General features: G+C 48.5%; 13 protein-coding genes across 13 annotated transcripts in view; 5 read left to right on the top strand and 8 right to left on the bottom strand.

Annotated features, from left to right (window-relative positions):
- Positions 1–92: 92 nt before the first annotated feature.
- BU24DRAFT_457034 (uncharacterized protein) lies at positions 93–3,393 on the top strand (the record flags this gene model as incomplete). Its single annotated transcript, XM_033531498.1, has 2 exons — positions 93–321; positions 2,255–3,393. The coding sequence occupies 2 exons, from the start codon at positions 93–95 to the stop codon at positions 3,391–3,393; spliced, it is 1,368 nt and encodes a 455-aa protein (XP_033389357.1).
- Positions 3,394–3,395: 2 nt separating this feature from the next.
- Positions 3,396–4,871, bottom strand: BU24DRAFT_416686 (nagb/rpia/CoA transferase-like protein). Its single transcript, XM_033526521.1, has 3 exons — positions 4,760–4,871; positions 4,360–4,572; positions 3,396–4,290 (listed from the first exon to the last, which is right to left on the bottom strand). The coding sequence occupies exons 1-3, from the start codon at positions 4,771–4,773 to the stop codon at positions 3,420–3,422; spliced, it is 1,098 nt and encodes a 365-aa protein (XP_033389356.1). The 5' UTR covers positions 4,774–4,871; the 3' UTR covers positions 3,396–3,419.
- Positions 4,872–5,032: 161 nt separating this feature from the next.
- Positions 5,033–6,100, top strand: BU24DRAFT_13174 (uncharacterized protein). Its single transcript, XM_033521027.1, has one exon. The coding sequence runs from the start codon at positions 5,240–5,242 to the stop codon at positions 6,071–6,073; it is 834 nt and encodes a 277-aa protein (XP_033389355.1). The 5' UTR covers positions 5,033–5,239; the 3' UTR covers positions 6,074–6,100.
- Positions 6,101–6,286: 186 nt separating this feature from the next.
- On the bottom strand, positions 6,287–7,763 carry BU24DRAFT_361588 (ketol-acid reductoisomerase; the record flags this gene model as incomplete). The annotated part of the gene is made up of 4 exons (XM_033524150.1): positions 6,287–7,056; positions 7,115–7,393; positions 7,467–7,498; positions 7,553–7,763. 4 exons carry the CDS (start codon positions 7,761–7,763, stop codon positions 6,361–6,363), a joined length of 1,218 nt encoding a protein of 405 aa, XP_033389354.1. The 3' UTR covers positions 6,287–6,360.
- Positions 7,764–7,972: 209 nt separating this feature from the next.
- Positions 7,973–9,623, bottom strand: BU24DRAFT_416685 (uncharacterized protein). The gene is made up of 4 exons (XM_033526520.1): positions 9,163–9,623; positions 9,026–9,110; positions 8,674–8,963; positions 7,973–8,614 (listed from the first exon to the last, which is right to left on the bottom strand). Exons 1-4 carry the CDS (start codon positions 9,181–9,183, stop codon positions 8,462–8,464), a joined length of 549 nt encoding a protein of 182 aa, XP_033389353.1. The 5' UTR covers positions 9,184–9,623; the 3' UTR covers positions 7,973–8,461.
- Positions 9,394–10,841, top strand: BU24DRAFT_13082 (5-amino-6-uracil reductase-like protein). Its single transcript, XM_033521017.1, has one exon. It carries the CDS (start codon positions 9,802–9,804, stop codon positions 10,621–10,623), a length of 822 nt encoding a protein of 273 aa, XP_033389352.1. The 5' UTR covers positions 9,394–9,801; the 3' UTR covers positions 10,624–10,841.
- BU24DRAFT_13033 (uncharacterized protein) lies at positions 10,842–11,857 on the bottom strand. The gene has a single exon (XM_033521012.1). The coding sequence runs from the start codon at positions 11,640–11,642 to the stop codon at positions 11,061–11,063; it is 582 nt and encodes a 193-aa protein (XP_033389351.1). The 5' UTR covers positions 11,643–11,857; the 3' UTR covers positions 10,842–11,060.
- BU24DRAFT_487513 (endoplasmic reticulum vesicle protein 25 precursor) lies at positions 11,666–12,785 on the bottom strand (the record flags this gene model as incomplete). Its single annotated transcript, XM_033533461.1, has 3 exons — positions 11,666–12,300; positions 12,369–12,492; positions 12,573–12,785. 3 exons carry the CDS (start codon positions 12,783–12,785, stop codon positions 11,975–11,977), a joined length of 663 nt encoding a protein of 220 aa, XP_033389350.1. The 3' UTR covers positions 11,666–11,974.
- Positions 12,786–13,150: 365 nt separating this feature from the next.
- On the bottom strand, positions 13,151–14,045 carry BU24DRAFT_429878 (NAD(P)-binding protein; the record flags this gene model as incomplete). The annotated part of the gene is made up of 3 exons (XM_033529773.1): positions 13,151–13,195; positions 13,243–13,712; positions 13,829–14,045. The coding sequence occupies 3 exons, from the start codon at positions 14,043–14,045 to the stop codon at positions 13,151–13,153; spliced, it is 732 nt and encodes a 243-aa protein (XP_033389349.1).
- Positions 14,046–15,220: 1,175 nt separating this feature from the next.
- Positions 15,221–16,218, bottom strand: BU24DRAFT_416682 (methyltransferase domain-containing protein). Its single transcript, XM_033526519.1, has one exon. It carries the CDS (start codon positions 16,116–16,118, stop codon positions 15,432–15,434), a length of 687 nt encoding a protein of 228 aa, XP_033389348.1. The 5' UTR covers positions 16,119–16,218; the 3' UTR covers positions 15,221–15,431.
- Positions 16,219–16,780: 562 nt separating this feature from the next.
- BU24DRAFT_487510 (ribosomal protein S14) lies at positions 16,781–17,416 on the top strand. The gene is made up of 3 exons (XM_033533460.1): positions 16,781–16,933; positions 17,020–17,125; positions 17,180–17,416. Exons 1-3 carry the CDS (start codon positions 16,872–16,874, stop codon positions 17,186–17,188), a joined length of 177 nt encoding a protein of 58 aa, XP_033389347.1. The 5' UTR covers positions 16,781–16,871; the 3' UTR covers positions 17,189–17,416.
- Positions 17,417–17,712: 296 nt separating this feature from the next.
- Positions 17,713–18,931, top strand: BU24DRAFT_446117 (phosphoglycerate mutase family protein-like protein). Its single transcript, XM_033530745.1, has 4 exons — positions 17,713–17,814; positions 17,869–18,219; positions 18,275–18,361; positions 18,410–18,931. Exons 1-4 carry the CDS (start codon positions 17,761–17,763, stop codon positions 18,653–18,655), a joined length of 738 nt encoding a protein of 245 aa, XP_033389346.1. The 5' UTR covers positions 17,713–17,760; the 3' UTR covers positions 18,656–18,931.
- A 33-nt stretch (positions 18,932–18,964) lies between these two features.
- Positions 18,965–20,396, bottom strand: part of BU24DRAFT_469774 (uncharacterized protein) — a gene marked incomplete at its 5' end in the record, with an annotated part of 1,675 nt that continues 243 nt past the window's right edge. The window contains one exon of the mRNA XM_033532635.1: positions 18,965–20,367. Coding sequence (XP_033389345.1) covers positions 19,197–20,367 — 1,171 coding nt within the window. The 3' untranslated portion in view covers positions 18,965–19,196. The remainder of the gene's footprint in view (positions 20,368–20,396) is intronic.

Genomic DNA, 20,396 nt, shown 5'->3' with positions numbered 1-20,396 from the left:
CCTTGTTTCGCAATACAATACGGCCGGTCCTTCATCAAAAATGTGCGCGGTATCGTAATTTGACCTCGTGAAGAATGGACATGGTCGCAACAATGGACGACACGGCACCATCATCTGCCATGCCACGATGGCAAATTCATTATTGTCTGGTGCAAGTTCAAGAGTTCAGTATGATGGCCGATGACCAGGACACGAGGCACAAGACAGGATACACAACCATTGAACACGCCAAAAACAGGGCACACCAGGTCGAGCCAGCATCACCCCAGGCGAAGGCGGCGGCGGCGTCGACCACTGGACGTGGTGGAGTGGTAGACTTTGGTGCAGAGTGGTGTCGACTGGTAGAGCGGACTGGCAAGGCAAGACGTTGCGGGCGGTGGCGGCCATACGAAGGTTCTATTTTAATACCCAAACCTCTCCATCCCTCCCTCATTTCTTATTCAGCGGGCGGGGGAGCTGCGGGCATCCCATGTCCCATGTCCCATAATACACCATGTTGGCAGCAGTTGGCTGCAACTCTACGCTCCATCCTGTTAGCCGCAGAACAAGCAGTGCGGCCATTCCGTGAGCAAAGCAGCGGCAACCTTGCTGACTGCTGCTCAGCCTCATACAAAAAAAACCTTTCGCCAGCCAACAAACAGTTGACAGAGTTCTCGTTTACAAAGAATCCGTGTTCTGATTTGTTGACTCGTTGTTGCTTGTCTTCGATCCGCACGAGACAATAGCAATAATACAAAGCAAACATTCATTCAGCAGGACCCATTATTATCCACTCAGATCGAACTGGCTTGGGTGCTGTAAGACCCTGAACGGACGCCTGAATAACGGCACTGCACTGCACTGCACCTGGACCTATCTCTCCACAGTACTCCGTACAGAGTGCCACTAATCTTATCAAATAATTACTGTCTTTCGATACACTCCTCGTGTGCCTTCGTACTCTAGGTCCTTGAATCAGTTTGCCCATCTCATCTAGCGCGTTGTTGAGCCTGTCGCATACGAACGCAACAGATTCTGCCGACTGCCGCATCCAATGTACGCAATGCTGTTGTCGTCATCGCTGTATTGGAAGGCTAGCAAGGAGAATCACTCCCTGTTCAGGGGTCCTTCCGATATGTGCTCTACGTATTATGTAGTGTAGCAGGGCTGCATATGTTCACACAAGTATCTCCGCTCCGTCACATGTTGAATTCCCCAGGCTTTGGTACGATAATCTGACAGTACAGTACTTTGTACGATTGAATGACAAAAATTGATTACCCAGAGTAATACGGAGTACCTCCGCAGCCATCAGGTTCCCCCCAACTAAACAATTCCCTGGATGAATTTCCGGAATTCGACCTCTTCCTGGGCCCGGTCGTAGGCCGGCCGTCTGTCGATAAGTTAGTAAATGCGCGCATACGTCAGCACGATCCCCTGGATCCAAGAATTGGCGACCCTAACCCAGCGAAAATCATCCATAGGCGACTCTCTTTTGTCCCTTTCCCCGTCTTGCTACCACTTCTAGGTAGCTTGCATGAATAAACTGTATGATATCAATTGCTTGCAGTAGAGAATATGTTACGCCTTGCGCAGTAGATACATTTTCAGCAGCATGCAGGATAAGCTTTTCAGTCCATAAATGGCTGCCTTAAACACTTAGACACACCGCTAACTACAGCGACTTTGATTCAGCTCTTGGTTGTCCTACATGCTTCGCGCGTGAATGGCGGCCGACGTGCATGAAAGCTGCCGCAAGTCAAGAATCTGACTGCATTCCAGCCGTCGACCTTAAAGAGGGAACGGCACGCGGCCATACTTTTTGGCGTTTGGCTTTTTAATGTTTAGTTATACTGATTCTATACGCATCGTGATTGATCCATTGTTCGTTGTACGGAGTAGAGGTGTTCCCTGTGAGAAGAACTTCGATTGACCCTTGCTCAAGCGCCCGTCCCTACCAATTATCTTTCCTGTAGTACAGTCACCCACAGTATTACACATTACACAAGAAACGAAACATCTCCAGATGATAGCAACTGTTTTAATGAATTTGGTTACTGGAGCATTGATGATTGCATCCCGTACTATGTAGACGTTGAGTTAAGCGCCGCTGCCCCATTCCACGCGAATGGGTGCGCTCCGCAAGACGTCATGGCATCTCAATCCCGGGACTCTACCAACATTTTCCCTTCCACGAACCTACGTAAATCTGCATTCTAATTCACCCCCTCGCATTCAAGACACTCCGTTAACATTTGTCTCTGGACCCGTACAGCCGCCGGGTCATTTTCATCCGGACTGACGGTCCTCAGCCACACCAGGTCTTGCCCCTCGTGCTGTTATATTCGCCGACAGCTTATCGACCTGGGTCACCCCGAAAAGGAATCTGTTTTGATGGCACCAGCCACGCCCGCACAAGTATTACCAAAGTCCAAATATCACCAATCCGTTGTGTCTGCGGCTACGGAACGTTCAGTGCCTCCCGCGGCACCGCCTCTACGCGGTCCGTTGCCCCATGCTGATACAAGCCGTGGCTTGGACGAGGCGGGCAAGACATTCATTCACCCTAATCATGTGATTCCTCCAAAGAATTATGCAGGGGTTGACAATTTGGTCATTGTGTGCTGCCATGCCATATTCCATCCGGACGTCGATTCTTCCAGTTTCCCCCTGCACAGTCCCTACGACGAGCGCAATTGGCACCTCGCTCCCTTCCAAAGATCCAATCCGGCGACACGGAAGCCAGGTGAACATGAGACTTTCCTATCTCATATCTCTGCAGGTTGCAGTGCCTTGACCACCGGGTCTTGGGCAACCAACAGTGTTCTCGTTTTCAGCGGTGGCGCTACCAAACAGAGTCTCACTTCCCTTACCGAGGCGCGCTCGTACTACAACGCTGCCCTGGCTCTAGATCTCAGCCGGGGCTATCAATCTGGTTTCCCTACTAAGACTTTGTATGATGCTGGCCGGATATTGCTGGAGGAAAGTGCCACGGACTCTTACCAAAACCTACTATTCAGTATTTTACTTTTCCGGCAAACAGTTGGATCATACCCCAAAGACATCCGTATCATCACGCATGCATTCAAAGCAAAGCGGTTTCTAGAATTGCATGCACCGGCAATCTGTTGGCCTTCGGACTATATCAGGGTCCAGGGAATTGACCCTGTGATGTCTAGCGAAGAGCTTGTTGATACTGTGCAAGGTGAGTCACGTTATGGTCAAGACCCATGGCGGGAAGATCCACTGGGCACTGGCGAGATACTGAGCCAGAAGCGGAAGGCTCGTGGATGGGAAGACAAGACAGATGCAGAGCTTGGGAAAGGCCTCGAAGACAGCATCAGGCAATTACTCAACGGCAAGGTTCACAAGAATCTACCTTGGAGGGATGCAGTGACTCCTTCTGTTGAATGAGCGAGGAAACGATCTCCATTGTCACACTAGCTTGAAGCAAATACTTGCGCCTCGAGAGTGCCAATTTGCTTTCCTATTCTCGATATTTGATCATGTCCGAGTACGCCCTCATTCGTGATGTAGCAATTCACAAACTGCTTCGGAACCCATTCAAACCACTCTCCAAACACGTCCACTCTTTCGGCCTCCAATTCACGCTTTGCATGCGTACTGTAAGACTCGGTCAGTTCCCCGGCAGGGTGGTTCTCCTCTTCTCGTGCTGGTTGCTCGCTTTCGTCCGCAACAATCTTGTCCACCTCACTCACAACTACCACTTTCGCGTTTGTGTTGAGCTGTCGAGCGCAAACGGCTGCTGCCAGTGACCCAATCTTGTTCAAAACATGCCCCTTCGCCGTAATGCGGTCCGCACCCAATAGAACAACATCGATGTTCGAAACAAGGACCCCCACCGCACAATCGGGCGCCATCGTGACCTTCAGTTTGGTCTCATTACCGTCGTTGCCAGCATTTGATGAACCCTTAACAAACGCTTCAAGCAGTGAAGCAGCCAAGTCCGCCCCCTCAAACCGCGGCCGAGACTCCAATACTGTCAAATGCATCGTAAGTGACGTCGTTGACTTCAGTAGGCTGAGCAAAGCTGCCCGAATCGTCGACGAATTCGACAACGTCAATATCCGGATAATCCGTATCCCATCCTCGTTCACCTGCCCGCTCTCCACGAACCACTCCACAAAATTTCGTTCCAATCTGTCAGAAGCTCCTATTCTGCCCTCGATATGTCGTTGGATCCCAGACTTCGCTCTTTCGCATACCTTAGATATCGAGTCGTTCTCCTCTTTATCCCATTCCGGACGAATCTTATCTAGAGTTCGCAGCACCGTAGACTTGATTGCCGCACTGTATTGCCATCCTCGTTAGCCATCATCTCCTCTCATTGATCTGTTATTGCAAATCAGTCACACGTACTTCATACTAGGTCTAGCACCGATTAATCCCCTCGCAAGAGATACTAGCATCGACCATAACTCATCTTTACTTCGTGCCGCTTGTCCAGCAAGCGAGAAGATATCGTGAAGTTGTTGAAGACTTCTGTTTGCTAATTGACGGGCACCGGAGACGAAATCATTTTCGAGGTCTAATATGGCGCGTTCGAGGGCTTGAGTGTATGCTTTTGTCGAACTGCCAAGGAGTCAAGTTAGCAGGGCTTCTCAAGCGTTCAGGCGTCGAAGTAGATATCTGAATTAGTGAAATACAAATTACGAATTGATAAAAAAATCCTCGTGATCGTTTAATGTCAAGTGTGAAGTTGGTGCATCGGAATCAATACGGCATCAGATTGAACTTCAACATCACGCGATCTACTTACTCATTTTCTTCCATCTTTCAATGTACCACGATCTTCAATTTAGTGATTCCTAGTAGTCTCTATTCGAATTTTCGTAAAGGCAGTCATATACCTCAAAACGATTCGTGTGAAGGCAGTAGTAAAGTACCTAAGCATGCCCAACACATGACGTCGTTCGTATGGCGCTTGGCGCGGTTCCTCCCCCTCATATCGCCTAATTTGCAAGAACGTGTCTGGATCGTAGTGCTGATGCCTAAGTCTGTTCGAACAGAATATTAATAATTATATATATATCTGTAATTTCCTTGATCCTCTCGGACTAATATTTCACGTTTTGACAAGTTTTGCAACTTAGTAGATTGCAAGGTCATTTGTTGAAAACTTATATTGGTTATCTTGATTGATTCCTCGAACACATACGTCTGCTTAAGAACTACTTTATTGATAACTTATGTTCAACCCACCAAGAAGCAACAACCATCAACTCAGAAATCTACAAAAATGAGAACAAAACCTCTCCCCGAACCAATTCCCAAAGCCCTCCATCCCCTCCCCAAATCCACATCGCCAATCCTCCGCACCGGGTCCTCCGCAGTCGTATACCACATCCCGACCACCTCCACTACTGACACCTCCGACGACAACAACAATCTCAAAACCACAATCCTCCTCCCACGCTATTCAACGTGGTCCTCAGGCCTCCATTTCCACGCCACGCATACGGAGTACATCCGTCTGGTCCGCGGCGCGATTTACGTGCGTCTAGGCTCTCGAACCATGGTGCTGACTTGCGAAGAGGGCGAGGAGGAGAAGGTTGTCACGGTGCCGAAGTATGTGAGGCATGATTGGGGACGGGCGGAGTGGTACTTACGACAGAGGAGGGGAGTCGGAGGGAGGAGGCATGATGCTTCGCCAGAGGTATTGGGGGAGGATGTGGTAGTGGAGGAGTGGACGGATCCGAGGGATCTGATGAAGCCTTTGTTTTTCTGGAATTTGAACGGCGTTATTCTCAATGATGGAGGGGGGGAGAGTGCTGGATTGGCGGTGCGAATGGTTAGATGGATGCTTGGGAATTGGTGGGTACCATTTCAGCTTTTTGTGATTTTTAGGGAGTTGGATAATTTCCCAATTTTCTTCGAGGTTTTGCACCTGGGCGAAGAGGATGGAGTCATTCCGGAGTGCGTGGAGCATGCGATCGAGTACATGGTAACATATTCGGTTCTTTTTGTTGCTCACGTATTGGCTGGGCACATTGGGATCCGTGCTGTAAGCGAGGACCGAACACCAAAAGATCTCTGGGCGGAATGGAGAAATCGTGAAATTGCGGGGCCATAGCAATTGTGATCGTAATATGTAGGGATCAATGATTAATATCACATGAGAATATTCCAATTGCGAGCACATTTCACGGATTCAGAAAAGAGCATCATGTTTGTAGTTGCGTAATGGTATCATCATTTTTTTTGGGCTCCTATGCCAAATACTTTTCCGACATGCCATGGCCAAACGTTTAGTATCCGCGCCGTAATATCATGAAATTTCAGACGCCCATTGCCGATAAAGAAGAGAATATATCTACATGTCGACTAGTTCCATCTTCGTTTGCATTCATTTCAGTACGTTTATTTCTTGTTCTCGGGGCGGAGGCTGCGGACGGCCTTGCCTGCACGCCAGATCTCGAGGTTGTCAATCTCCTCAAGCTCCTTCTTGTACTTCTCACGGTAGTCGGGCTGCGAGTTGTACTCGAGGGAGCGCTTGGTCTCGCTTCCGTTGGCAACGGAATCGTAGAGGTCGTTGAAGACGGGCTTGAGGGTGTCCTTGAAGCGCTTGCTCCAGTCGATGGCACCACGACGAGCGGTGGTGGAGCATGCGTTGTACATGTAGTCCATACCGTGGCCTCCGATCAAGGGGTAGAGGGACTGGGTAGCCTCCTCAACGGTCTCGTTGAAAGCCTCAGATGGGGAGTGGCCGCGCTCACGGAGAACCTCGTACTGAGCGAGGAACATACCGTGGATACCGCCCATGAGGCAACCACGCTCACCGTACAAGTCGGAGTAGACCTCCTTCTCGAAGGTGGTCTCGTAGAGGTAACCGGAGCCGACGGCAACACCGAGGGCAACAGCCTTCTCCTGAGCCTTGCCGGTCACATCCTGGAAGACGGCGACGGAGGAGTTGATTCCACGTCCCTCACGGAAGAGAGTGCGGACGGTACGGCCGGAGCCCTTGGGGGCGACGAGGATGACGTCGATGTCGGTGGGGACCTCGACCTTGGTGAGGTCCTTGAAGACAGGGGAGAAACCGTGGGAGAAGTAGAGAGTCTGGGGAAAACAGCTTGTTAGCCTAGATATGACTCAAATATTTTGATATTTCGCTTACCTTGCCCTTAGTCAACTGGGGCTTGATGGCGGGCCAGGTCTCTGACTGTGCGGCATCAGAGAGCAAGTTCATGACGATGGTGGCCTTGCCAATGGCCTCGTCGATGTCGAACAGGTTCTTGCCGGGCACCCAGCCATCCTGCTCGGCCTCCTTCCAGGAAGCACCGTTCTTTCGCACACCGACGATGACGTTCAAGCCGTTGTCGCGGAGGTTAAGACCCTGGCCGTGACCCTGAGAGCCGTAGCCGATGAGGGCAAGAGTGTCATCCTTGAAGTACTCCTATTTCAACAATTAGCTGATGGTCCACCTGGCGTGTGGCATACGAAGCCGGGAGATGCCGCAGCCAACTTACCAAGAGCTTCTCCTTGGGCCAATCGGCACGCTCTGGAGAGTCAATTAGCTAAAATTATCGAGAAATCGATTGGAGAAAGGACATACCGTAGACGGTCTCCTTGTGGCCGGCGAAGTCAATGGTCTTGACACCACGAACCTGCTGGAACTGAGAGGTGACAGCGGCCTTGGGGGCAGCTGCAACACCAGCGCGAGCAGCGTTCAAAGCAGAGACGAAAGTACGCCTCTGAACGGCGGGAGCAGCAGCCAATTGCTTGGCAGACTGGCGGAGAGCTCGTGCAGCGGGTCTTGAGGCCATTGTGATTGTGTGTGTTTGGGTATCTTGAAGAAAGAATGTTTGTGGGAGGGGGACGTGAGGGTTATGTAGATTTTCGAGAGCCGGGCCCAAACGACACAAGCTCCAATCCCAGCCTGCCGAAATCGGCGGTCAGCAGCTTGTCACGTGTCGGGGACATACACTTCTTCTCCGGTGGAGGCGAGATCCACAACGGGGACCACAGAACTTTTGCCTCGACTACCAAAAGTAGGAGCTCCATATTGTTGACTCACTACATTAAGGCCCCGATCCGCTCTCTTTTAGAATTCGTGGACTCCGTTGTCGCTCAAGCTGTGTTGGAGCTTCTTTTAGCCGGCATGTGCTTCGTACATCATCATACATAGATTCCCTCGTATCCTCTCTTTTGCACGCCACATAACAACATCGCAGTGGTGCTCAATTCCGGTTCACAAGCATAAATCTAGGTGACACAACATCATTTTCGTATGCCGAATACTTCATCGTACTGCAACATCGTAACTCAAAAGCCTTTCGCCATGCGCCTGCCAATAGGAAATATTTCAGTGTTTGTATCAAGGGAGCCCCGTATATATCGACGCCGCGCTCCAATTGACGCCAGTCTAACAATATGCACGCTTAAACAGAAGGTCTGGGGAAGCTTCATGACTGCATGACTCCTACGCCACTCTCTAGTGCACCCGTGGCAATATTGTCGCCTTCTACTTCAGAACTCGGTCGAATGTTTGCCCCTTCACGCTACCTCCACCAAGTGACGACCGTACGTTGCGCTTGAAGCCCTCTCGGTTCGCCTTCAGATCCTCTGCAGCCTCCTTATTCAATGGGTCCGATGCGTTAGGTTCGAGAAAAAGGAACTGGGCCAAATTAGCATCTCCTTGTTTCTAGACTCGATCTCCAAGATTCCATCACACACCTGCAGACCGACAATCACCGCGTTCAAGTTAAGAACCGGCTTCCAGTCTTCTCTCAAGATGTTCAAACACACATTACCCTCGAGGTCGATGTTTGGGTGGTATATCTTCTGCGTGCACTTGACCTTCGGTGGGTCGTGAGGAAAGTTCTGGTTGATCTTGAAGTCGAATACGAATCGTCCGGCCTTGTACATGCCCTCGTCAGGCTCGATCGTGAGTGTGAAGTTTAGGATGTCATCGGGGTTCGCGAAGTGAGTCTTCATGGTCGTTCCAAGGGATAGCTCAGAAAGATCTAGAGACACTTAGTACAGTCGTAATGTGACCGCAGATGCGTGCGATCCCAATGACACATACCTTTTTGCACGCGGAGCTGTGCTGCTGTGACCTTCTTTTTCTTGCTTCCTGCTGCGGCTGCTTCATCTTGCTGCTGCTTCTGCTTCTGCAGTGGATATTAGTACTGCGATACCATATTTGGAAGTTCTTGTATGCACCATAGACCAGATCTTTAACATCTTGGCGGTATTGTTTGATTTGCCCAGTCAAGGTAAGTGTATGTTGCTGTAAACGGTCTCAAGCGGCCGTCGGATGGGGGTCTCGGGCGCTGTTCGCAGTTGATATTTCTTGTCGTATGCTCGTTTACGAAGTTCTAGCCCTGTATGCCCGCAGTATGGATAGGAGAGGAAGTTGGATCGAAAATGCAAAACGCCGAGAGGAGTATGAAAGGTAAGAATGCAACTGAAAGAGAGGTTGCTGCGCTCACGGAGTCAGGCACCTTGGATCACCAAATCGTGGGGCAACTTCCCTGCCAAGATGGCGTTATGTAGTTCCGGCCGCTGCCTTCCAAGGTAGGTTGCGAGGGGCCAGCTTAGTAAGGAATTTCTCATGATTCATTTCTTTCTCAAAGCTTCTACCAGCTACCTCGGTATGACTGTTAATGGAACATCATTGACTCGAATTTTTCTTTGAGACGGACCGAGTACGCATGGACAACTATATTGCCTAGGATAAGTCACTAATGATGTTTGCCGTCAAGGACCCTTGCTTCGTCACCATCTTGATTCGAATACATATATCGGATAAAGTGTCCTGTCTGCCCACATCTGTATAAGCGAAGCACTTTTATAAGCAAGATGACTTCATCGACTCGGGGCGCTCTGAATTTCTCCACAGCAGAATGTGAAAAAATCGATCCATACATACCACCACCTGGATCGTCCCAAGATTCAAGACCTCATGTGACACTCACATATGCGACCTCCTTGGATTCCAATCTGTCGATCGCCCCTGGCGTCCAAACCCTTCTTTCGGGACCAGAATCAAAATCTATGACACACTATCTACGGTCTAGACACGATGCTATCTTGATCGGTGCTGGCACAGCTATTGCCGACGACCCGTCCCTCAACTGTAGAATTGAAGGTGTAGGCGGCTATGGCGGGGATGGACTTGACGGCCAGCCAAGGCCTGTCGTCCTGGATCCTAATGGCCGATGGAACCTCACAGATGCTAGCAAGATCATCAAGCTTGCTAGAGAGGGGAGAGGCCGGGCACCCTGGGTATTCGCGGGCCATTCTTTTGCAGTAGATAAGCAACGTGCAATTGAGCGAGTTGGTGGAAAGGTTTTTCTTGTCACGTATACAGATCCTCAGGCTTCATCAGGAAGATTAGGCTGGACACAAATACTCAGTACTCTAGCCAAAGAAGGGATCAAGAGTGTTATGGTTGAAGGTGGAGGGGTCGTGATCAACGACCTACTCTCATCAAACAACATTCAATTGGTTGACTCAGTTATCATTACCATTGCCCCTACTTGGCTTGGAAGAGACGGCGTACAGGTTTGTCCACCTGAGCGAGCAGAGAATGGACAGCGAGTTCCAGTGGGAAGACTTAAAGAGGTGAAATGGATACCATTAGGAGATGATGTAGTGCTTTGCGGAAGACCGAATGTCTAACACCTCGAATGCAGAACAGAGGCTTGCATGGAACTTATTCATACCACAATGACCAAATTGTCTGTATCAATGCCGCCGCGTTCCCAATAGACACATCCGTTGGCCTTCAATCTCTATCCGTCTTTTGCATCTTCCTTTCTGCCACCAAAGCCCGTGACATTATACTACAGGAAAGATGCAGTCCCCGAGTACCCCAATTCTCCATGTAAGGAGAACAACGTGTTGGGCATCTGGCAACCAGGATTTTAACACTGGTCTGAAGCACAATGGACAAAACTGTTTGTGAAGGAAACCGTCAGCAGGCAAATCGTAATTGTCGAGAACTTCGACGGCCTGTGGCAGGACTGGACCGGCGACACTTCGTCAAGGCATATCTTTTCAGATATCGTGGAAACGGAGGTAATCGTCGGTCGGTACTAGTCTGGGAGTCTGTATTATCAGGCCAGTATGTCCGATTGAGGGTCTGCTATTGGATTTCCTTCCGCTGGATGATTGAATGGCCGCTCACTGGGCGACAACCTGACTGGATCGGAATTGACCAGTATACCGACGAGTAAAGCGCCGAGACACAGCGTTTTGAGACCTCCAAACAGTAGTTTCATCGCTCTTCGTACTTTTGTGAAGAATCCCTTTTGCTTGATTTGTCCTGTGTCTACTTTCGAGTATGGAGGTGGTGGGTCATCTGCATTGAACGCAGGGGGTGCCAGACGTTCTGTGGATAGTTGGCATAAAAGAGGTTCTTCAGACTGGGCTGTAAGTGCTCGTTGCGCAGTGGAAGTGCAGCTTGTTTGGCGCGTCAGTGATCCAACGGGCCGAAAATGATAATGGCGAAACGTAATGACTGAGGTATATTGTTGACGAAAGGTGTTAGGAGAGAGGGCGATGAGAGGCAAATCGACTGACAGCTTTCTGCGAGGTGCTTCGAAAGCTCTTCTACAGACTCTCTTAATCGAAGGACGCCCAGCCAAACCTAGAAGGAAGGAAGATCCGGAGGACCAAGAGAAGGCAATTGCTACCATAGGTCAAACATGAACGTACCGCACCCCTGGTACAATTTTGGTTGTACTTTTGTTGGATCCCTACGTGTAGAGATGGCCCAGTACATGTATTTAATCCGTGATGAATTTTAGGCTATGATGCGAACACTAAGACCTTACCAACGCCATTTAGGTCCCGCTCTCATGTATGCAAAGGACTGTTCCAACAAGAACCATGGCCCGTCTACCGGGACCTGAACCCACAACAGGCCCAAAAATGATCATACAATTCCCTGCAAAGCCACTAGAACGTCCGTCCAAGACCGCCTGTTTAAACGGGCAAGCTTGTACATGCGTTCATGTACCGTGCTCCACTAGATAAGATGCTTGGACCTGAAGTAAGCCCTCAAGTAAACAACTTGCCAGACTCCCAATCCAACCAGCATTCCCATTGTGCCGAACGCAAACCACTTCACACGCTCGTTCGTGCTCTCATTGGTATCCCTGAGCTTCTGCTCACGTCCTCGCAGATAATCCATCTCTTGAACAATCTCGCCAACAACCTCTTCGATCCTTCGGAGTTCCGCTTCGACGGGCTTGAGCTTCTCACCAGCCTGAATTGCTGACCAGTCCTTCGCGTCTGCGCCAATGTCGATGTCAAGTTCGACGTGTCGAGATGGGTTGATGTTTCCGGTTGGCTCTGGAAATGTCGGGTTAGTAGACATAATAGAGACTTGAATCTACACTGTTCAGGGAGGGGTGGCGTACTTCCTGTCATGATGTTCTCGAAGCAAACGTCAAATGCGGAATCGGCATGTGAAGTAAAGAGATATCGGTTTTCTCCATAGACATCTCGCGGCCGTCCGTAATCGTTGCCCATTGCATCGCGGATCTATCGTGACTAGGAGTTAGCGAACGTCCAGAGCTGCCTAAACACCTAGTAGAACTATCTCCGAGCTCATCAACACATACATGCATATTAAGCGTTTGTCCGTCGCCTCTTTGGCCGCTCACAATAGCCGTCACTACCACCAGTTGCTCTTTCGCTACAAAGTTGCGAATGCATCGCTCGTGCCTCGCAGCTTCATGTTGGGGAACCGCGTGAATTTCGAACTTCAATGCCGATATAATTGGAAGTGCTACGAGTAGCAGTAGAACATTTGCAAGGCGGCATAATCGATCCATTTTGGCGGGGGCGTTTGCTCAAGTCGAATCCTGAGCTTCGTTGTTGGTGGTATTGGAGATGTCGGAAGGACACGAAACCATACGCTAACCCTAATCTATGTTAGTGCTACGGGGGTCACTGGCATGCACCGCAACCCACTTGCTTCCTTGCATGAACATCACGACTTCAACTTGCACTCAGGTACGGAGTATCTTCTTTGATTGTTGCCTGATTAGACTAAAGTTATCAATTACTATTAATTCATACTACACAGTAATCTCATCCTGGAAAATTCGAAATACCCAACGCCAAGGCTTTCAAACAATCCTAAATAGCTGCAAGACATCGTTACTGCCACCTCGGATCCCAAAATATACATGTCCATCTACCAAGCAGAGCATCCACCATCTATGCGGAGATCAGCGCCCGTCTATGATGTATTAGCGTATGCCGTCACATTTGAACTCAACAACTTACCATGTAGCTGCTGGCCTGGCTGAGCAGGAAAAGTCCTGCCGCTTTGTACTCCTCTGGCGTACTTAGTCTTCCCAACATACTATTCTCTTCCCAGGCCGCCCTGTCAGCCTCGCCCTTCCTGAAGTTCTCTTCCACCATTGGTGTTAGGATGTGACCTGGACTGAGCGTGTTCACCCTGATGCCACCCGAGCCATCAGGTTGCACTCTCCCCCACTCCATCGCAAGATTACGAGCTAATTGTATAACGGCTGCCTTTGAGGAGTTGTATACCGGTGCTATGAACCCCTTATTCGCAATTGTACCGCTCATGGAAGCAATCAGACACATGGAACCCTGTATCTTGTACTTGTACATCTGGCGTGCGCAAGCTCGTGCCGAAAGAAAGACTCCAGTGTAGTTCGTCGCCAGCATTCGAGCAATGTCCTCAGAAGCATAGTCAAGTGCAGGCGTGACTTGTTGGATTCCGGCCGCTAGTTGGCAATGTTAGCATGTTCGACATTGAGCATTGTGCTTGTGAATCGATTCTAATGCCGGACGAGAGAAAATACGCATCTCTAGGTGTAGGTGCCGGAGGCGCGGGTCTTACCAGCAATTAAGCCATCTAGTCGTTGGTTCTGCGATGCAATACCTGCGATCGTTTCTTCAATTTCATCGTTTTTCGAGACATCAACCTGGTGATAGTTCAATGATCCGCCCAAATCTGGATTGACTCGTTCTTTCGCCCGAGCAAAGAAACCATCCGGTTCTGGTAACCTGTCCAGACAGTGGACCTTGCCGCCTGCTTCCACAAGACCCTCGGCCATACAGAGACCTAGACCGCGACCGCCACCTAGACATTGTCAGCTCAGTCATAACAGCAAAAGTTATTTGAATCAAGGGAAGACGCCGGTATGCTGTACCTGTGACCACGAACACCTTTCCTTCCAGATCAAATTGTCCAAAACGCTTGTTACCTACGGGCTCTCTCGTTCGATATGGATTCGGCTTGGCTTGACCCTCAATGTTCTTTGTGACTTGCGCATTGGGTTTAATTTGCCCTTGATGAGCAAAGAATCTTTGGGTAGGAACCCCGCTGAGGGGTAAGAGGCGCGGAGTTGAGCGTACTCGTAGATTGGCGCAACGGCGGGCAAGCATTATTGCGGAGGTTCGTGGAGCGTTCATTGTTCTGTCTGACACAATAGACTGGAGGCGGACGCAATTTAAAGGAACTACGAGGCAGTAGGGAGCTCAACACTACCAAGAGGAGCTATCGTGTACCCAATCCATTCATCTTCACTAAGATATGTATGTAAATTGTTTGTACAACAACGCGTCAGCTTCGCCCGCGCCACGGAGCCCAGATCATTCTTCGAAGCTTCATCATGAGATGACATTGCTTGGAATGAGCTGATTGATGGAACTGCAGATGCTCAGACAACGTGGCGCGCCCGATTTTGTGTCAATCCTTCCTCACTTCTTCAATGATAGTCTCTCGTCAGGTCACGCGTGGATCCGATGAGATATTCGTATGTTCACAAGATCTCATAGTCATACAGGTTCCCGTCTACGAGTACATAGATCCCAGTCTTTGCCTGCATAGCACTAACGACCTCTCAAGCACCGGGACAGATAAAGAAATCCTACTCGTAGCTTGCTGTATGTTTATGCATCCTGGACGGCCCAGAGTTGCGGGGACGCGGGGCCTAGCCTGAGCGACTCACTATCGATAAAGGTGGGACGGGACAAACGAGCTACCAGTCGTACCAGTAAGACGGAGCTCTTTGTTCAACCGCTCGAATACCTATTGGATATCACAATACAATGAAACCAGGCTCGCCCGCTCGTACTTTCAGCCCTACATCATCCCTTCATCAGAGGTTGACGATCGTGACTTAGACCTTCATTTTCCCTGGCACTGGCCCATTTTCCATCCTTCTTACATATTTTCGATTTCACAATGAAGTAATCCAAAAAGGATGGTAATGAGGTACTTGATGTAGGGCTTTGGGTTGCCTTGTGTGAACGTCATCTATTTTCAAGGCCCTCCAATTAAGTCGTACTTGTGCTATTGACACATACATGCACATGAGATAACAATTATCTCGGCCCGTATTCACACGAGTCCATATTTGAAAAGTCCAGCTCCACCGGATGTGGAACTGTGCAATAGCTCTCCAAAACGCCCAGGTCACCACCTTCATCAGCTCTATTCATTTTACCTTCGCAAGAATCCATAAAAATGCTGCATCTTTAACATCCTGCTTGACTTCTTTGATCAGGACTTCAAATCCGGCATCCTCCACAATCTTCAATGTCTTCTCGCTTCCCCATCCGCTCCAGAAAACCCACCCTTTCTCCTGCTTGAGCCAATTCTCGTCTATCGCCACGGGCAATTCCTCCTTCGAAAAATTCGCTAGCAGAAAACCATCTGGTTTGAGCCACTTCGCAATTTTATGCAGCAAGACCGTCTGCTCCTCACGCGGAAGATGTATGATAGAGTAGAAACCGACCACAGCATCTAACGAACCATCCTCGAACGAAAGCTGAAGCATATCTCCCTGCACAAGCGTAAGTCTCTCCGAATAGGCCTCCAGGTTCTTCTTCGCAAGATCGATTTGCGTTGTGGAAAGATCGTTTGCTGTCACACTGAAGCTTGGGCTTTTGTTCTCCAGAAGCGTTCTGGTGCCCGGGATGCCGGCACCGCAGCCAAGTTCTAAGACGGTCGCGTCCTGTTTTCCATTTTCGCGAAGGCGTTGGAAGAGGCGCTCGAGATAGTCTAAGCGAATGGCATCATCATCGCGTACGAATCGGGAGTTATATTCGGTTGCAATTGCATCGTAGGACTCTTTCATGCGGGCTTTGAGGTCTTCTGGTACTTGGGAGTTGGTAGACGACATTTTGAATTGGTACGCTTTGATCAAAGAATGTTCTGACAATAATCTATTTCTTACGATGTTGCGATTGATTTTAAATACAGATTGTGAGTCAAGGTAGGCGTGACTCAGGAACATCCATGAAGAGGATTGTGAGGGGTAGTATGTGCCGATCGTCGAAATCATGTTAGCGCTGACCAAATAGAGTGTCATTTCGCAACATTCTTGCCCGAGAATCTTTTTCTACTAACTCGTCTTGCCTACGAAGCCCTGACATGCATGGTCGTTCTGTGTATTTTTATTTTTCTACTTACAGTGTGTATGATTTATTTCAGAAATTGAGTCAACAAGTAAGATATTGTCAATTGGATGATGCACGTCGTTCCACGACTCTGCTGTGATTGCTCGATTCATGGTGTTTCGATGGGTATAATGCTTTAAAAGCAATCTAGTCCAATCCGGAGTATCACATTGTAGTAGTGACTTGTAAGAGAAAGACACAATTTCATAGACGAACAAGTTAGCTTACATCAAACTTATTTGAGAGACGTTCCCGTCTCTCTTAATGGTGGTGGTTTTGAGTACCATATTGAGCAAGCCATCAAGGTACCGACCAGCCATGCATCGAACACCAACGCTCAAAACCGGACAATGGGGAAAAAACATTCTGATCGATTAGAAAAAACCTTCTTCTTTGCACTTTGCTCAAATACATTTCGAAAGTTCAAACTTTGCATTCCTCCACAGCACTCCTCTCCACGACGAAGGTATACGAAGATGTCTCACGACACGGTCTGGTATTCCCGCCCCCGCAATTACGGCAAAGGCTCCCGAGGCTGGTAAGAACCCTAATATTTGGTCTGATATTTTCGCCATGCCATGCTTGCAGGACGAACCTCCAATTGTTCATGTACTGACTTTCCAGCGTTGTCACGGGCGATAAGAAGAAGTCCGGCATCATTCGCAAATATGGTCTCAACATGAGTCGTCAAGTTTTCCGTGAGAAAGCCGCGGATATTGGTTTCCACAAAGTGAGTTATGATTGTGCTGTTTGTATGACAATACATCACTGATTGATCGTCTAGTACCGCTGAGATTGCACGTGCAATGGTGTGCTCGGTCTGGGGCATGTGGCTCATTCGGAAGTATTTATGGGGGTTTCCGACTTCTACGAAAATACCTTCCGTAGCTGCTCAAACTGAATTTCTGCATGGCCTGTAACTCAGATCTCTTGAATCTCTCCTTGCCTCAGTCTTATTTGGCACGTATGCGCGATAAGGTATTAGACTATACTGATCAAATTCTTCCGACCAACCAATCACTCCAATAAAATATTTCACGATTATGATAATTCTTTACTATATAATTCTGATATGTGCATTGATTAGTATGCATAGCCACTTTATGTGTCAGAAAGCAGGACTATCTCTGTCTAACTGTAACGAGCTACTTTAGAACATAAAAATACTCTTTGTCTCCCCAAAATTGGAAATGAGGCACGAATACGAGCTTGTTTCCGGATTGCCTCTTTTGCCAATGCTAACCCAATTGTGCTTAGCTTGCCTACATTTTTCTTGATGGCAAACAAAGCCTACTACATGACTCCGACTCGAGGTATCTGCTCTGTTACTCAAATTAATTGTCATACAACTACATCCGCCCCAAGATGCCTCCAACTATTTACCTGGTTCGTCATGCACAGGGCGAACACAATGCAACAGTAAGTGCATTATTTCTGCACCCTTGAAGAATATGGAAATTGACCTCCTACTAGCGTAATTACACTATCCTGGACCCTCTTCTAACAGCAAAAGGGAAACAACAATGTCAAGATCTTAAGAAGGCATTTCCCTTCCACAATGAAATAGATCTAGTTGTTGCATCTCCTCTTCGTCGCACAGTTCAGACTGCAGCTTTGAGTTTCGGCCCAACCCTGGCCCGAAAAGAGGTTCCATTCATCGCATTGCCAGTTGCACAGGAAGTGAGCAACACGAAAAGTGATACTGGACTCGAAATCGAGGAACTACTTGAAAGTTTACCTACTCTCTTCTCCAATGATCAACTTGAATTTGATGTCCATTCAAAACTTGATCTGAGTTTACTCGAGAAAGGCTGGACTAGCAAGGTGGGTTCCTTCTATTTCACGCTCTTTAACGAGGACCTATGCTAAGATATCATAGCAAGGGCAATATGCCTACACAAAAGAGGCCATTTTGAAGAGGGCTGCTGGCCTGCGGAGCTGGCTCTACCAGCGCCCAGAAAAGAACGTGAGTAGACACTATCACTCGGCGATCAATCGCTGAACATAGGTTTAGATCATCCTCGTATCTCACGGGGCATTCATGCACTTTTTCACAGAAGATCTAGACACAGTAGATGCGATGACCAGCACTGCTTATCTCAATTGTGAACTCCGTATATTTACCTTCACGCCTTCCTCCACGGAAGACGATGCGCACGTTCAGGAGACGCCCGAAAGTCGCACGACAAGAGGTGCAAACCAGAGGGAAAGGGACCCGCATGTATTAGAAGAGATTGAGACAGTTACCGTGCAAGCTTGAGTACTGCAGCCATGGACATTTTAAATACGTGTAAACGATAGATTTAGAGTTTCACTTTTTCCCGCTTTTTCATAGAATGGTCCCATGGATAGATGAGTAATGGCATATTGGCAGCGCGCAAAGAATGTTTCAATGAATTAATGGTATCACTCTCACTCTGCATGCAATCTATCGCTGGTGAAAGAACGGACACCATCGAACGAGATTCTGCATTGGTCTGAAGCATTTCCGTATTCTTAACGACATTGAATCTGTCTTGAGCGCACACATAGAAGCAGTATCAATAATTATTAAAATTCTATCATTTCGCGTAAAACAACAACAGAAAGTGTAGTTCGACCTTGCTTTTACCCAAGTTCCAACTCACCTGTTCGCTAGTAAAGCTAAATCCTTCTTGCGTCCCACCACTGGTCTCTCAATTTGGCTGAAATCGTAATGCCGTATTTGGACAGAATTCCGATTTCACAAGGATATCTCTTTGGCTGGAAGGGGCTTTGCCTGTACCCATTCTTAGATTTTCCTACGCTGAGGTTTCTGGGGATCAAGGGCCAGTAGGAGTATAGGCCTGCCCAGAAGCTTCTAAATATGATTTCCTGAAAAGATCACCTTCGTCGTTACCCTCGTCGCCACCCTCGTCGTTGCTAGGATCGTCTGGATCGTCTGGATCGTTTGGAGAGTGAGACCGAGAGTTCACAGGAGAGGGGTGAGGAAATCCATTGTCGTCGTGAAATTCCCGGCGTCCACGAGTCTTTTTTGACCCCTCGGTTGTCATTGGTCGTGGTTGAGCATCGCTAGTATTATGTTCAGGCATATTTAGACGTTTACAGACATCAGGCGGATAAGCAAAGGCGGATACTTGCTTAACGAATCCTGAGCTGTCGTATGAGACTTGGTGATCGTCTGCAGTCTCAGTTGCTGACACGAAATATCCGCCCCGTAAATTTTGGTAATGTTTTGTTGCTGTAGTTGAAGACAAACCCTTTTCTCTGATGCGTCGCTCACTGTGTGTCTCATGCCACTTGAAATTACCCGTGGTGTCCTCAACCTCCTTACGACGCTTCTCTAGACTAGAAATATCGAGATTGTCATGAACATTGTTCCGCGGGAGTTTCTTGCGGTCCGGTCCTCTTTTGTTGATTTCGTATCGAAGCGAGGGATCTCGCATATGAAGTTCTTGCCACGGTATATTTTTCTTACTGAGATGGCATTTCGGGTTTTTGTCTTTCTCCGGCAGTACAGCACCATCTTCGTCCGATTCCGGTGCAGTTTTCCCAACTTCCCTTTTCTGAAAAGCGTTTACAATTTTACTTAGCTCTTCTTCGGATTTTTTTAGATACTTCCCAGTAACCATGTTTCTGGGGCGCTTGCTCGCAATCTGGTAATATGGGAAATCTTCATACTCCTCTTCTGCATACTTTCTGGCTTTATGCGCCTCTTCTCTTTTTTCCGCACAAATATCACGAGTGGGCTTTTTACCAGCTGCGAGATATTGATAGACTTTAGCTGCAGTACCCTCGTCCTCTGCAGCCAGCTTCGTCTTCTTTAGAGTCTCACAGAGAATTTTGGTGCTAAACTCTCCGCGTCCTGGGATCTCAATGACTAGATCGGTATGCACACACGGGTGAGGAGTCTCATCATCACTCGGCACTGGGTCCGCCTTTGGTTTCTCCGGCTGTTCGGTTCCCTTCTCTTTCGTATTCTTCTCTTTCGTACTCTTCTCTTTCGTACTCTTCTCTTTCGT

The sequence above is a fragment of the Aaosphaeria arxii genome (assembly GCF_010015735.1).
Source record: "Aaosphaeria arxii CBS 175.79 unplaced genomic scaffold BU24scaffold_1, whole genome shotgun sequence".
NCBI classification, from domain to species: Eukaryota; Fungi; Ascomycota; class Dothideomycetes; order Pleosporales; genus Aaosphaeria; species Aaosphaeria arxii.
This window is presented reverse-complemented; position numbering and strand designations above follow the sequence as displayed.

Excerpts from the sequence above, each read along its gene's own strand:
- BU24DRAFT_416686 (XM_033526521.1), bottom strand. Across the intron at positions 4,291-4,359 it reads GGTGCTAGACCTAGTATGAA|TGCGGCAATCAAGTCTACGG; the intron begins GTACGTGTGACT and ends ATGGCAATACAG.
- BU24DRAFT_416682 (XM_033526519.1), bottom strand. The coding sequence starts at position 16,118 with ATGTCGTCTACCAACTCCCAAGTACCAGAAGACCTCAAAGCCCGCATG.
- BU24DRAFT_13082 (XM_033521017.1), top strand. The coding sequence starts at position 9,802 with ATGACTTCATCGACTCGGGGCGCTCTGAATTTCTCCACAGCAGAATGT.
- BU24DRAFT_446117 (XM_033530745.1), top strand. The coding sequence starts at position 17,761 with ATGCCTCCAACTATTTACCTGGTTCGTCATGCACAGGGCGAACACAAT. Across the intron at positions 18,220-18,274 it reads AGAAAGGCTGGACTAGCAAG|CAAGGGCAATATGCCTACAC; the intron begins GTGGGTTCCTTC and ends AAGATATCATAG. Across the intron at positions 18,362-18,409 it reads ACCAGCGCCCAGAAAAGAAC|ATCATCCTCGTATCTCACGG; the intron begins GTGAGTAGACAC and ends ACATAGGTTTAG.
- BU24DRAFT_416685 (XM_033526520.1), bottom strand. The coding sequence starts at position 9,183 with ATGTTAAAGATCTGGTCTATG. Across the intron at positions 9,111-9,162 it reads TGTTAAAGATCTGGTCTATG|AAGCAGAAGCAGCAGCAAGA; the intron begins GTGCATACAAGA and ends TATCCACTGCAG. Across the intron at positions 8,964-9,025 it reads ACAGCTCCGCGTGCAAAAAG|ATCTTTCTGAGCTATCCCTT; the intron begins GTATGTGTCATT and ends AAGTGTCTCTAG.
- BU24DRAFT_13033 (XM_033521012.1), bottom strand. The coding sequence starts at position 11,642 with ATGGTAGCAATTGCCTTCTCTTGGTCCTCCGGATCTTCCTTCCTTCTA.
- BU24DRAFT_487510 (XM_033533460.1), top strand. The coding sequence starts at position 16,872 with ATGTCTCACGACACGGTCTGGTATTCCCGCCCCCGCAATTACGGCAAA. Across the intron at positions 16,934-17,019 it reads GGCAAAGGCTCCCGAGGCTG|CGTTGTCACGGGCGATAAGA; the intron begins GTAAGAACCCTA and ends CTGACTTTCCAG.
- BU24DRAFT_13174 (XM_033521027.1), top strand. The coding sequence starts at position 5,240 with ATGAGAACAAAACCTCTCCCCGAACCAATTCCCAAAGCCCTCCATCCC.